We start from the raw sequence: 15,769 nt of genomic DNA on the forward strand, positions 1-15,769 counted from the left end.
CCTCCATGTTGGAACACAGGAGCAAGATCAACCGTTCGGCCTCTCAAGCCTGCTCTGCCATTTAATTAGACCATGGCTGATCTTCTACCATTATGCCATCTTCCTGCACTATCACCGTATCCCTCAATGCCATTGGTATCTAGAAATCTATCGACCTCTGCTTTGAACACTGTCAAATGACTTTGTCTCCACAACCCCCATGGGATGGAGAGTTCCAAAAACTTACCATCCTCACTGAAGAAAGTCCTCCTCATCCCAGTCCTAAATGGTCCGTCCCTTACTCTGAGACTTTGTCTGAGGTTCCAGAACCGTTCCCCCACCTTCCCTTACAACATCCTTTCTGCATCAGCCCTGGTGGGATCTTTGCACGCCAGTGAGATCGCCTCTCATTCTTCTAAATGGTGAAGAATACTGTCCCAGTCATCTTAACCTTTGGCAAGGTTTTAAAAAGTTTTGGGCTTCAGTGTGATGCTAGGAGGTAAGAGGTTCCCTCCTGGCTGCATGTTTAAACCAAGATCTACAGCTTTAGACTGCTTACCACCTCAGTCCCCCCACAAACTTATTAAAGAAGGCAAGGGAACTACCTTCCTATGGCCGAGCCCTTAAACAAAACCAGAATCAGGTTGTGATCCGTATATGAAGTCGAAGGCTTGTTAATCTATACATGGAGGCTTCCACCACATCTTGTGATGATAGTGTCATGAGGCAGCAACTGGAATCCAATCAGCCATGCAATGGGGGTCTTGCGATCAATGTAGTTGATCATGAGGATGTAGGGGAACTGTAACAGAATGGTAATGTTACTGGATTAGTTGCTATTTACTAGACCAGAGGCCCAGATGGAAGCGAGAGGCACACAACACAAATCCTACCATGGGGAGATTTAACTGAATTAATTAATAACGTTGGATTAAAAAGCTAGTTTCAGTCATGGTGACCATGGAACTTACCTGGTTCAATAATACCCTTCAGAGGAGTGATCTGCCATCTTAACCAAGTCAGGCTTATTTGAGAGTCTAGATCCACAGCCATTGACCCTTAACTTTTCATTTGGTGAGCCAATGCTAACAAAATGGGCCAAATGGCCTCCTTCTGCACCAGAACAATTCTGTGAACTGCCCTTTGAAATGACCTGGCAAGCCACTTAGTTCAAGTTCAATTAGGAGTGGGCAATAAATGTTGGCTTTGCCAGCAGTGCTTACATCGCTAATGTGAATTAAGATAAGTATTCTCAGAGGCACTGAAAACTGTGGATACAAAAGAACTCTGAAGAAAAACGTATATTAGAAGAATCTTGAAGATAGCTATTAAAAAATGCATTAAAAAGCTGAACTAGCAAGTTTTTTAATCTTTTAAATGGCCTGTGTTTGAACAGTAGATGAAAACGTGCTTACTGCTAGCAAAAGGCAAAATATTGCAGATGTTGGAATCTGAAACAGAAAATGCCGGAAAAACTCAGCAAGTTTGACAGCGTCTGTGGGGAGAGAATAGAGCCAACATTTCGACTTAAGGAAGCCCTTTGTCAGAGTTGCTGTTGCTAGTAACTTGCCTTTGGTTTACAATTTAATACTAATCAGAAAATTCAACAGTTGTTGATCATGTTTGAATATTTTTGCTCTTTCAGAACAACCGCATCAAAACATCAAAGTACAACGTTATCACATTTTTGCCTATTAACCTGTTTGAGCAGTTCCAGCGAGTTGCCAACGCCTATTTTCTGTTCCTGTTGCTCTTACAGGTTGGTGATCCACAAATTCAAAACGGAGTGGGGGGCGTGGGAGATATTTGTAATTGGTATCATGTGACTGTGGTTACATATGGTCTGCAGTTTAACATTTCCTTGACAATGAACTATTCAAAATGACACTTTTATTCAATATTAAAAGTGATTAATTTCATCTCATGAAACCAACTCTTGGCTGCCGTTAGCATCAGTCTCACTGATTTATAGATTTTTTTTGATATCTGTAACTGCCAATCCTACACCTTATTACCTATCAGTTTGGACTTGACAAATAGAGCCATTTACCTCCTGATTTAAGAAACTAGCAAGTCCATCGCCACTTGCAAAATGAGTACTTCCGTATCGGAAGTGATTTGTAACATTGAATCAGATCTTATAGTCCAGGGGTGGCCAATCACTCTGAACCTTCGAGCTGCTTGTGATAACATTCAGACATTCGGGAGCCAGAAGACAGCTTTACATGAACATTTTTATTACTATTGCACACCCTTCTGTGAGGAAATACATTTAAGAAAAATGTAAGTGCAAGTAGTATAAAAAGTACATGTGTGTAAAAATGTTTGTCAATAGAACACAGAACCTAGAACAGTAAAGCACAGTACAGACCCTTCTGCCCTTGATGTTGTGCTGAGCTTTGTCTGAAACCAAGATCAAGCTATCCCACTCCCTATCATTCTGGTGTGCTCCATGTGCCTACCCAATAACCGCCTGAAAGTTCCTAAAGTGTCCGACTCCACTATCGTCACAGGCAGTCCGTTCAACACCCCAACCACTCTGAGTAAAGAACCTACCTTGGACATACCTTCTAAATCTCCCACCATGAACCTTACAGTTCTGCCCCCTAGTAACTGCTACATCCACCCGAGGAAATAGTCTCTGAATTTCCACTCTATCAATCCCCTCATCACCTTATAAACCTCTATTAAGTCGCCTCTCACCTCCTCCTCTCTAAAGAGAAAAGCCCCAGTTCCCTCAACCTTTCCTGATAAGATCTACCCTCCAAACCAGGCAGCATCCTGGTAAATCTCCTCTGCACTCTCTCCAATACTTCCACATCCTTTTTATAGTGAGGTGACCAGAACTGCACACAATATTCCAAATGTGGTCTCACCAAGGTACTGTACAGTTGCAGCATAACCCCATGGCTCTTAAACTCAAACACCCTGTTAATAAACACTAATACATTATAGGCCTGCTTCACAGCTCTATCCACTTGAGTGGCAACCTTCAGAGATCTGTGGCTATGAACCCTAAGATCTCTCTGTTCTTCCACATTCCTCAGAACCCTGCCGTTGATATAGAACAGTACAGCACAGGAACAGGCCATTTGGCCCACGATATTGTGTCGAACGTGACACCAAATTGAACCAATCCCTTCTGCCTGTTTGTGGTCCATATCCCTCTATTCCATAAGACTATAAGACCATAGGCATTGGAGCAGAATTAGGCCACTTGGTCCATCAGTTGGCTTTGCTGTTCAATCATGGCTGATATTTTTCTTATCCCCATTCTCCTGCCTTTTCCCCGCAACTCCTGACCCCCTTATTAATCAAAAATCTGTCTATCTCTGTCTTAAAGACATTCAATGACCTGGCCTCCACAGCCTTCTGCGACAAAGAGATCCACAGATTCACCACTCCCTGGTTGAAGAAATTCCTCTTCATCTCTGTTTTAAAGGGTTGTCCCTTTAACCTGAGATTCTAGTTTTTCCTACTAGTGGAAACATCCTCTCCACATCCACTCTATACAGGCCTCACAGTATCTGGTAAGTTTCAATAAGATCCCCCCCTCATCCTTCTAAACTCCAACGAGTACAGACCCAGAGTCCTCAACCATTCATCAGACGACAAGCTCTTCATTTCAGGAATCATTCTTGTGAACCTCCTCTGGAACATTTCCAAGGCCCAAAACTGTTCACAATACTCCAAATGGGGTCTGACCAGAGCTTTATACAGCCTCAGAGGTACATCCCTGCTCCTGTATTCTGGCCCTCTCGACATGAATGCTAACATTGCATTTGCCTTCCTAACTGCCAACATTAACCTTAAGAGAATCTTGAACAATGACTCCCAAGTCCCTTTGTGTTTCTGATTTCCTAAGCATGTCCCCATTTAGAAAATAATCTATGCCTCCATTCGTCCTTCCAAAGTGCATAACCTCACACTTTTCCGCATTGTATTCCATCTGCCATTTTTTTGCCCACTCTCCTAATCCATGCAAGTACTTCTGCGGGCCCCCTGCTTCCTCAATACTACCTGTCCCTCTACATATCTTTGTATCATCTGCAAACTTAGCGACAGTGCCTTCAGTTCCTTCCTCCAAATCATTAATGTGTATTGTGAAAAGTTGTAGTCCCAGCACTGATCCCTGAGGCACACCACTAGTCACCAGCTGCCATCCTGAGAAAGACCCCTTTATCCCTCTATTCCTTGCATATTCATGTGCTTATCTAAAAATTCCTTAAATGCCCCTATTGTATCTGCCTCCACCAACATCCCTGGCAGCGCATGCCAGACACCTACCACTCTCTGTGTAAAAGGTTTGCCCCTCAGGTCTCCTTTGAACTTTCCCCCTCTCACCTTAAGTGCACGCTCCCAGTATTAGACATCTGGGAAGAGATTCTGACTGTCAACCCTACCTATGCGTCTCATAGTTTTCTAGACTTCCATCAGGTCTCTCCTCAACCTCCGCTACTCCAGAGAAAACAACCTTAGTTTCTGGCTTCTCCTTATTGCTCAAAGCCTCCAATCCAGACAGCATCCAGTAAACCTCTTCTGCACCTCATCAAAGCCTTTACGTCCTTCCTCTCATGGTATGTTATAGTACTGCACTGTGCCCAGGGATGCAAAATGTTCATCAAAGGGTGGATTTGTCAGATTGGGGTTTTGGAAATCCACCATTTGACTCTTTGATTCCAACTTTCAGAGCTATGGCTTCGTAGACAGTTGCTCCAAGTGGTAACTGCTACTTCTGACCTTCAGGCAACATCTTGATCTCTAGCTAGCTTTTTAAAAGAATCACAGATAGGGGAAAATTTTGGCTAATAGAGCATTCTGATTGGTACAGTGCTGGATAACACTAAGTTTACTGTATTAGAAACTAAAATTGCAATGATTTCAGCAAACCTGGTTTGATTTTCCAAAACTAAAGATAGCACCAATGTTAGGACAGAGGTGAAAGAAATAGGAATATATATGAATAAATTTCTCCTGTTCTCTCCTTGTCTATGTGAGTGCTCCATTTTCCTCCCACAGTCCAAAGACGTGCGGGTTAGGTGGATTGGCCGTGCTAAATTGTCCCTTTGTTTTCCAGGATGTGTAGTTTAGGGGGATTAGTGGCACAAATATGTGGGATTACGGGCTTAGGTGAGGTTGTTAGTGCAGACTCGATGGGCTGAATGGCCACCTCCTGTACTGTAGGCTTCCTGTGATATTTTTAAGAGGACAAATTTATGGTGATGCATTTTTGCAACTTTGAATTCACAACTGAAATCTGGCCATAAAATTCCTTTGTAAAATTATAAACACTTAAAAGCTTTATTTTTTCCTGTTTAATTTTTATTTCACAGTTTCAAGTTTCCCTTCTGTTTGACTGTAATCACTGTTTGTGTGCTAAAGTTGTGATTTAATCCTGTTGGCTTGAAGTCAGGTCAGATTAGTAACAATTTAATTTTTCAACCACAAAAAGCCTTTGAATGGTCTGAAATGGACTGTGTTTATATAGAAGGGACAGCACAGGTCGAGTGCTCTCTTTCTAATTGGCCCAGGCTAATGTTCGTGTTCGCATGAGCCCATTTCGCAACAGTTGGCAAACAATTTCTGTTCAGCATAATAATGTTCTTGAGGGCCAACTCATAGTAAAAATGTACTGCTGATTAAAGTATAAATTGTAAAAATATTCAACTTTGCTCCTGTTAATTCAATCACTTCATTCCAATTGCTGGTTATTGAATTTTTTTTTCACACTTCAAACACAGTGGCACAGTGGTTAACATTGTCGCCTCAGGGACCTGGGTTTGATTCCCGGCTTGGCTCACTGTCTGACCCTCGTTAGCGTATCTGAGGGACCTAACGCCTGCCCGGGCCAGCTCCGCAAATCCCAAACCAATCGTGTGTCAGATGTGTTCCCGTTCACTGTTACGGGAAGTTTGCACCCTAAATTTAAAGAAAAGTGGGCAGCACGGTGGCATTGTTGCCTCACCGCATCAGGGACCTGGGTTCGCTTCCTGACTTGGGCCACTGTCTGTGTAGAGTCTGCACATACTCCCTGTGTCTGCATGGGTTTCCTCTGGGTGCTCCGGTTTCCTCCCACAGCCAGAAAGATGCGCTAGTTTGGTGCATTGGCCATGCTAAATTCTCCCTCAGTGTTACCCGAACAGGCACCGGAGTGTGGCGACTAGGGGATTTTCACAGCAACTTCATTGCAGTGTTAATGTGAGCCTATTTATAGACTCATACCATACAGTACAGAGGGAGGACATTCAGCCCATCAGGTCTGCATCAACCACAATCTCACCCAGGCTCTATTTCCATGACCCCACATATTTACCCAGCTACTCCCCCTGATACTAAGGGTCAATTTAAAATGGCCAATCAACCTAACCCACACATCTTTGGAGTGTGGGAGGAAACTGGAGCACCCAGGGGAAACCCATGCAGACACTGGGAGAATGTGCAAGCTCCACATAGACAGTGAGCCGAGGCTGGAATTGAACCTGGATCCCTGGCACTGTGAGACATCAGTGCCACCCTTGTGACGCTAATAAATAAACTAAACTGAAAAAAAAACATGTTGGTAATTATATTGCTTAATTCAAATCTTGAGGTAATTTATTTGTGATGTGAGAAATGACTGCATCACCAGACGTAAATGAAGCTAAATTTCAGAACTAGATATTTGTGAATAGTTTATCTTGATTCTCATTGAGCAAATCTTTAATTTATTTCAGCTGATTCCACATATCTCCTCCCTGTCATGGTTTACCACCATAGTGCCTTTAGTGTTGGTATTAACCATCACTGCTGTCAAAGATGCTACGGATGATTTTGTAAGTACTTAATGAATTTTGGTTTGAGTGAAGTGATGTACAGTTGGACTAGTACATATTTGCCATTTGAGATCTTCAGAAGTTAGAGACACCCAGAGAAAACCCCCTCCTTCACCTTGTGTTAAGCAGTACAGTAATTTTCTAGTGCACAGAATATTTTGCTTGTATGAATATATTGTATTGGATGGCCTACTCCTGCTTCTATTTTCTATGTTCATAGAAACACAGAAAATAATAGCAGGAGTAGGCCATTCAGCCCTTTTCCATCATTCATTTTGTTCATGATTGATCATCAAATTCAATATCTTGTTCCTGCCAGCTCCCCCCATCCCCTGATCCCTTTAGCCCCAAGATTTATACTAATTTCTTCGAGATCTACCTACACGCTTATCTTTGGCGACTGATGCACAAGGACACCAAGGTCTGAATGAGTGTCCACCTCTCTCTCAATTTACACCCATTCAAATAATAATCTGCCTTCCTATTGTTGCTACCAAAGTGGATAACCTCACACTAATCCACATTACTCAGTCAGCCTGTCCAAGTCATGCTGAGGTATCTCTGCATTCTCCTCACAGCTCAGCCTCCCACCTAACTGTGTAACATCTGAAAATTTGGAGAGAATAAATTTAGCTCCCTCTTCCAAATTATTAATATATAACGTGAACAGTTGGGATCCTAGCACAGATTCCTGCGATACCCCATTAGTCACTGCCTGCCAATCGGAAAACGATCCATTTATGCCAACTGTGTTCACCTGTATTTGGAATAAGTGGGATTCTGTACCTCTTCACTCAAGTCAACCACTTCATTTCTCAAGTAAGTTCTCCGTCAACTTAAATAAACGCTCTGCTTCATTTACCCCGGTGTACAAATGATGACTTTGTAGCCTCGCACATTGTATACGAGGAGCAACCAATTAATATATATAACACGTGCTGTATGTTATTGGTAACGTTATGTTTTGGTTTCCATTCCATGTTTTGTAGCATTCATCTGGTTCATATGAAATGGTGGCAGCCAATCTTTCAGAGCTGAAGAGAAAGGAAGGAAAATGTGATCTGTCAAAAGAGCCCATTTCATCACATCTCAAGTTTTTTTTTAATTAATGGGATGTGGACGTCATTGGCTGCCCTTGATCTGAGTGGCTCACAGGGCTGTTTCAGATGGCTTTTGAGAGTTAGCCGCATTGCTGTGAGCCTGGAGTTGCATGTAGGCCGGACCAGGGAAGGATGGCAGAGTTCCTTCCCTGAAGAACATTAGTGAATTGGTTGAATGGCATCAAGCCTTTTTCAGCATGTGGGAAAACTGTTTCCTGGCGCAGTCTCCATGGCAACACCATGACCAATCAGATCCACTTGCAAACCAATCAGCACCCTTTTCTCAAGTGGTATAAATTGTTGTTTGCTTTGAAATTTGGTATTCCTGGACCTGTGAGGATGAATCCACAGTAAAAAAGTGTTGATGGTGTGTCTCCTTTTTCAGCAATGCTAAAGGCCTTGTATAAATATTCAATGATGGAACATCTTTGAAGAAATAAATCATTGTTCTTAGCAAAAAGGATCTTTGTATTTAACCTTTGACAGTTTTAATGTGACTTTTTTTTTACTTTTCAGTTTCGCTACAAGAGTGATAATCAGGTCAACAACCGACACTCTCAGGTGCTTATTGATGGCAAGTAAGTGTAATATAACTTTGCAATCTGCAAAGGTGATCATAGACCTGAATAATTTCTTCCTGTACTGAAGTTTAAATGATAGATTATTGCTTTAATATTTCCACATATACATACACGTTTTATTAAAAAATGGAGATGCAAAATTAACATTTTCTTTATCCATTTGATAGTTGCAACATTTAATCATTTTGTTTGAGTCATAGAATCTCTGCAGTGCAGAAGGAGGCCATTTGGCCCATCGAGCCTGCACCGACAACTATCCCACCCAGGCCCTATCCCCGTAACCCCATGTATTTAACCTACTAATCCCCCTGACACTAAGGGGCAATTTACTAATGCCAATCCCCTTAACCTGTGGGAAGAAAACCGGAGCACCCGGAGGAAACCCACACAAATATGGTGAGAATGTGCAAACTCCACATAGACAGTGACCCGAGGGCTGGATTCGAACCTGGATCCCTGGTGCTGTGAGGCAGCAGTGCTAACCTGTGTGCCAGCATGCCACCCTGTGAAGAAGGTGAATGTGTTAATGCAAAACCTCAAGCATCATACAGATTAACCTTAGAATGGAATTGCGGTTAGAACATAATTATATGTTGTAAGGATATATGTGATAAGGCTATATGTGATCAAATAGTCCTGTAATTATAGGAATTAAAAGACTTTGACTAGAAACTTACTACCATTCATGCTGGTGGGATTTTCCCAAGCCGCTGCAGTGAATGGAAACTTGGTTGGTAGCCAAGTTCTTCGACCTTGCTGCAGTGATTCGAGGGTTGGAGATTATGGTCGGAATTTTATCACCTCACCTGCCCCAGAATCGGGGTGGGCAAGACTCGCAGAACGGCATTCTCTGTTAGCCTCAGGCGGGATCTTACGAGCCTCAAATGGGCGAATGGTAAAATTCTGGCATACAGATCAGCCTCACGCCCTTAAAATTGCTTGAAATGCATCTTAAAAGAATAAGAATTATACTGTCTATAAATAGTAAAACAGGTTTATTTGGTAGCACAAGCTATTAGAGCACTGCCCCTTCACCTGATGAAGGGGCAGTGCTGCAAAAACTGGTGCTACCAAATAAACTTGTTGGACTTTAACCTGGTGTTGCGAGACTTCTTACTATGCTCACCCCAGTCCAACGCCAGCATCTCCACGTCATTATATATAGTGAACTAGAGCAGCAAGAGTAGAAAAGGGAAGTAACTTGGTGATCATCAATCCAAAAGAGCTGATGTTTTTCTAAGCCCAACAGATACGCAAAATAAACGTGACCAAAAGTGCATCAACACTTTAATTAAAATGATCATTAAACAAATTCCACTTGTGTCAAAGCATGGGCTGTCCTATATTGTATCTTTTCTTGAGTATTGTTCATAGCTACTGCCAGATAATGACAGTTCCTTGGATCTCCCTGAGCAGCCTCATAAATAACCATCTTAAAAACTACACATTGCTGGAAAAAATACATGAACAGACCAAAGGAGGAGGAATGCATGAAATCGGGACGCAATAGCGATATTATTTTGCTTGTACAGAAATGTACTTCCCCAATGTCCAAACAGAATCAACATGGTCATGTATCTGTTAGTCACAAACTGTCCAGTTTCCTTCTCGATGGGCATCTACATTTCCCAGGCTCATCCCCATTCAAGTTGCTCCATGGGGGAACAGCATCTGCATTAGGGAACAACTTCAGTCAATTCAATAAGGGCTGGAACTTGAACACAGTTTGGGACCGAAGTCAAAATTGGCCAATGGTGGTAATCAGTATAATGTAGTATACATAGGAGGTAAAGTGTCGGAACAAACTTGGCATTGGTATTCTAGGTCTCTGCTATATTGATCTCTGGCACAGGAGAAGCTGATGGATTGGGGTTTGGGGGGGGAAGTGTTTAGCCAACCCTTGTGGGGGGAGTGGAGGGACTGATCAGCTGGACTGGGGGTGAGCGATATCCAGGGCTGAGTGCCTGACAGGTCTCTGTGCTTTTGCACAGAACAAAGAGAGATCTGTGCATGCACAATGGTGCCCTCTGGTGTAAGCTGCTGGCTTTCAGGCATGATGTGGAGATGCTGACATTGGACTGGGGTAAAACAGAAAGAAATCCCACAACACCAGTTTAAAGTCCAAACAGGGTTATTTGTAGCAAAAGCCCCAAGCTTTCAGGACAGCCCCAAAAGCTTAGGGCTTTTGTGACAAATAACCCTGTTTGGACTTTAAACTGGTGTTGTGGGATTTCTTTCTGGCTTTCAGGCAAGCATAGGCCTAGCCCCCTCCCTCTGCTGGCAGAAAACAGATTTTGCTTCTTTTTGTTTCTCAGAGTGTGATAAGTGGCAGGATTGGATTTTTAACTTGCCCAAAAAATCGGTGCAGTTCTCTCCCCTTGTTCGGCACTTAGAAATTTTTTGGTAAGCTCTTCCCCTTAATTAAAAACAAAAATCTCTTTTGAGCTGAAATCAAATTATTTTGCATTGGCCAGTCAAGTTCCATTTCAATGTTGTGATCATTTTCTGGCCAAAAGTTGCTTATCACACATTACGCCGGATGTGGAGGGCAGCGTTAGTGAGTGATTCCTGTAGCTACCACTTCACTTGCGCAGAATACAGAGTCCATATTCCAGAGGAAGTTGGGTGAACGTTTTTGAAACTCCCCAGAGTTCAGCCAAAAACTCCCACTTGAGTTTATTAGCCTGTCTTCCTTTAGACATTGACTGACCGGGTGTGTTTCCTGTCATGAGTGTCATACAGTTCTTCCCTGAATCATTCTGAAAGCAGCATGTTTACCGATTCAGTCCATCAGAAAACCATTGCCGTTCAGGACGTGAACTTTGCAGCAGTTTGGCTGCAGAAGAGGAAATACAACCCTCACCGCAGATTCAGCAGTTAGAGATTATAGATTGATAACTGCCAAAGATTGAAGGTTGGGGATTAGAATCAAAGCCACAGCAGCTAAAAATAGATACGTTTGTCACAAATACGATTAGTTGGTGTAAGGGCAAATCAAACTCTGAAGTTGACAGGATGGTTTGAGTTGAAGTGTTGTTTCACCTGCATAACCTGTAGTCCGGGTATCCTCACTTGCGCGCGACTCTTCCTTTCATTCACTATCCCACCCAGAAGTCAGCCGGATGGACGGGGCAGCGAGCAGGTCGCAGCCGTGGGTATAAAGAGCATGCAGCTGCCCGTGCAAGTGCGGTGGAACGGTGTCGAATCCCTTCCCTTCGGGAGTGCCTGATGTCCGATTTCCCAACTCCTTTTGGTGGGGGCTGCAAATTCCAATTCCAGGGAAGGGAAGTGAGTGCTCTTGGCCCACAAGCAATGCTGTAAAGGCACTTGTCTGCTCCCTAAAGTGGCCTTCAGGGTATCCCTTGAGGTGCTAGGATTCTTGAGGCCAGAAAATCAGTCACTTGAAACCCAAAAGGCCATTAAATGTGAGGCTACTAGCCTCATTATATTTATTTGGGCAACGCAGATCCTGAAGGCTGTTGACTGCATGTTTCCCGCCCGCCTTGTAAGCCTCTAATAAGTCCTCGGAGGCAGAATTCTCTTCACCAAAAATCCCTTTGTTTACAAGTCCAACCGCAACACGCAGAGTGCTCGCAGTCAGCAGTCTACCTTCGGGAGTGCCAGAGGAACTGATACTCCCAGTTAAATTCAAGGCAAAGACTTCCTAATTGGCCATCAATTGACTCCTTAATCAGGGATATCTTTCAACGTCAACCAAATAAACAAACTCAAATTAACTTAGGAACAAATTAAAAGGGGCATCTTCCCAAAAGAAGGGGGAACAGCACAAACAAAAAACAAAATCGAAAGGAAACTTAAAACGTTAAATCGTAATGTGATTTTCGGGGTTTATAATACACCCCAGCCCCTGCGGTGCCCAGCGGGTGAGGAAAGCATCAACTGTGCCGGTGGACACTGCATGCTCCCTCTCCAGGGCCTGTTGATTGCTTGCCTAACAGTGACCTGAGGCAGGAATTGAACCCAGGTCCCTGGCGCTGTGAGACAATCGTGCAAACCACTGTGCCACCATACCATTTTGAAGCTGGAGATAGCAAAAGGTTGATTTTAATCAGTCCCCACTTAACGTTATATCACATGGCGTAGCTTCAACATGATGGATAAAGTAGTGTCGGTATATCTGTTTAATGTGGCCAGCTTCACATCATTGACGTTTGCCACAGGCGTCCTCTTCTGTTCACATACTTCCTTCAGCGCTCCTGCCCCCAGTCCCTCTTCCTCCGGCCTTGATGATTCTTGCCCATGCCTCTGTTCCTACCTCAGTCGCTGGGGCCTATCCTTCAAATTGCTGCTCTTCTGGCTCCCATCTTCCATTCTGACTCGCACTGGACGACCCCATCGAGTGACAGAAACTGACTTTAGGTTCTATCCCCACTGACCACCTTTCTGCCGTTAGGTGGGGGCCTGGTCAGTCTAAAAGCATTGTACTGGAGCTGAGTCTAATTTTATAAATTACGTTTTATGTTGTATTAATTCTCTATTTACTGACGTAATTTATTTCAGCTGGGTACGCGTGGAGTTCTAAATGTATGGTGCAGTATTTCAGCTTGTTTGTTGATCTTTCTGGATGTAAAATGTCCGATGGAACCTAACTTGGACTTTAATATTGATTCCGATGGGAATCCATGATTCATGTACATTAAAGTTGCGATTAACAAGAATGTAACCGCAACTTTAATTGGGGACTTAGTGGGAATACGAATGGCAGCTGCGGTATAATGTGGACAAATGTGAGGTGACCCACTTTGATAGCAATAATGGGAAGGGAGATTACTATTTGAATGGGTGTAAATTGAGAGAGGTGGACGCTCAATGAGACATTGGTGTCCTTGTGCGTTAGTCGTTGAAAGTAAGCGCACAGATACAGCAGGCAGTAAAGAAGGCAAATGGTATTGTTGGTGAGAGGATTTGAGTTTTGGAATAGGGATGTTTCACTGCAATTGTACAGGGCGTTGGCGAGGCCACGCCTGGAGTATTGTGTGCAGTTTTGGTTTGATTTTTGATTTGATTTGACTTATTATTGTCACATGTATTAACATACAGTGAACATTATTGTTTCTTGCACATTATGCATACTGTTCATAGAGAAGGAAACAAGAGATTACAGAATGCAGTGTTACAGTCGTAGCTAAGGTGTAGAGAAAGAGAGTTTAAAAGTGTTAAGATGAAGCTTTAGAAGCATAGAATGAGAGTAAAAGATAAAATTAGAAGGCATGCTGGGCACAGTTTGCAAGAAGCTGCCTCGTTCTGGCACCATCTTGGATTTTGTATGGAGGTGTCCTTATGTAAGGAAGGATGTTCTTGCTGTAGAGAAAATGCAGCAAAGGTTTACCAGGCTGATTCCTCAGATGGCACGTCTGTCTTATGAGAAGAGACTAAGTCAATAAGGATTATATTCATTGGAGTTTAGAAGAATGAGAGAGGATCTCACTTAACTTATTAAATTCTAACAGGGTTAGACAGGGTAGATTCAGAAAGAATGTTCCCAATAGTGGGGGGGAGTCCAGAACTACGGGTCCTAGTTTGAGGATAAGGGGTAAACCTTTTAAGACTGAGGTGAGAAGAAATTTCTTCACCCAGAGACTGGTGAATGTGTGGAATTCACGACCACAGAAAGTAGTTGAGGCCAAAACATTGTCTGATTTCAAGAAGAAATTAGATATCGCTCTTGGGGCTAAAGGGATCAAGGGATGTGGGGGGAAGGCGGGATCAGAGTATTGAATTTGATGATCAGCCATGATCAAAATGAACAGTGGAGTAGACTTGAAGGGCCGAATGGCCTACTCCTGCTTCTAGTTTCAATGTTTCTTACCATGATCAGCATGGCATAATTGATGGTTATAAAGTAGACCTGTGCTGAAAATGGCCATTTAATCGCGAGGTGTTTTTATCCACTGAGACTTGGAGAACAAGGTGCAAATGAAGTTTTTTTTCCATATTATACTGGCATTTGATGTAAGTTTACATAGTGTTATCATAGAATCATAGAGTCCCTATTGTGTTTGCACCGACCACAATCCCATCCAGGATCTAACCTCGTAACCTCACATATTTACCTTGCTAACCTCACTGACCTAAGTGAGGATTTAGCATGGCCAATCCACCTAACCAACACATCTTTTGGAGTGTGGAAGGAAACTGGAGTACCCAAAGAAAACCCACGTGGACACAGGGAGGATGTGCAAACTCTGCACAGTGACCCCAGGCCAGATTTGAACCCAGGTTCCTGGCACTTTGAGGCAGCAATACTGACAACTGTGTTACCATGTTGCCCAAATTTACCATGGTATTTTTGAAACAAGGACAGTACCAATATCTTTAGTTGCCCAAAGAATGTTAAGGGGAAACCACGTAGTGTGGGACTGGAGCTATATGTGGGTAGGATCAGATATGACAGGTGGGTACCTCCTGAAGGAGGTTAGGGCAGGGAAGGTGAGGAGGAGGCAAAAACAGAAAATGCTGGAAAATCTCAGCATCTGTGGAGGGAGAAAAGAGCCAACGTTTTGAGTCTGGATGACCCTTCATCAGAGCAGCTCAGCTTTGACAGGTCAGTTGACAGCTTGACAGTGATGAGTTTATGCCCTTTTTACACTCATTTATGTCTACTTTTAACAATTCCAAGGAGCACCTTACCTCCCCAGACAATGGCCTGGGATTAGATACTTGCCTCTCCCCGGGTATCCAAATAAATCCGCCAAGTTGAGACCCGCTCCTACCTTGACCATTCAGCACGCTCTGGGTTTCACGTTCCTGCCCTATCAGCTGATGATTGAAATGGCCAGCTGACCCAATAAGCCGCACACCACTGACCCCAAATCTCACCCCCATGGAAATGGGACAATAGTAAGGGAGTATAGGAGGATGCACAGACAGGGAACTGAGAAGGTTTGGTATTGAAACTGGATGCTAGAGAAAAGAAACAATTCTTTCACTTTGATGACCACAAAATCAGGAGAATAGGTTTTATGCGTTGTTGTGTGTAGGATTGAAAGAAAGAAAGGCAACTTTTTCTTTATTCATCCATGGGTTATGGGCATCGCTGCATTTATTGCCCTAGTTCAGAAGGAATTTAAGAGTCACCCGCAATGCTGTGGAGCCAGTAGGCCAGAACAAGTAAGGATGGCAGATTTCCCTCTGTTAAAGAGATTAATGAACCAGATGGGTTTTGACTACAGTGGTTTCACGATCATCATTAGATGTTTTAAACCTGGATTTTTATTGAATTCAAATTTCCTCTTCTGCTATGGTGGGATTCGAACCCAGGTCCCTCGAGCTTAAT

The 15,769-nt window shown here is 43.1% G+C and overlaps 1 protein-coding gene across 6 annotated transcripts in view; it reads left to right on the forward strand.

Moving 5' to 3' along the window:
* The window catches only part of atp8b4 (ATPase phospholipid transporting 8B4), a 288,525-nt gene that overhangs the window by 195,257 nt on the left and 77,499 nt on the right, over positions 1-15,769 (forward strand). For all 6 annotated transcript variants that reach the window (XM_080214353.1, XM_080214351.1, XM_080214349.1 and 3 more), the window contains 3 exons: positions 1,625-1,738; positions 6,693-6,791; positions 8,408-8,469. In XM_080214353.1, the coding sequence (XP_080070479.1) occupies positions 1,625-1,738; positions 6,693-6,791; positions 8,408-8,469 (275 nt within the window). The remainder of the gene's footprint in view (positions 1-1,624; positions 1,739-6,692; positions 6,792-8,407; positions 8,470-15,769) is intronic.

Source organism: Carcharhinus amblyrhynchos, chromosome 28 (genome assembly GCF_965287045.1).
Source record: "Carcharhinus amblyrhynchos chromosome 28, sCarAmb.v2.hapA, whole genome shotgun sequence".
In the NCBI taxonomy this organism is placed as follows: Eukaryota; Metazoa; Chordata; class Chondrichthyes; order Carcharhiniformes; family Carcharhinidae; genus Carcharhinus; species Carcharhinus amblyrhynchos.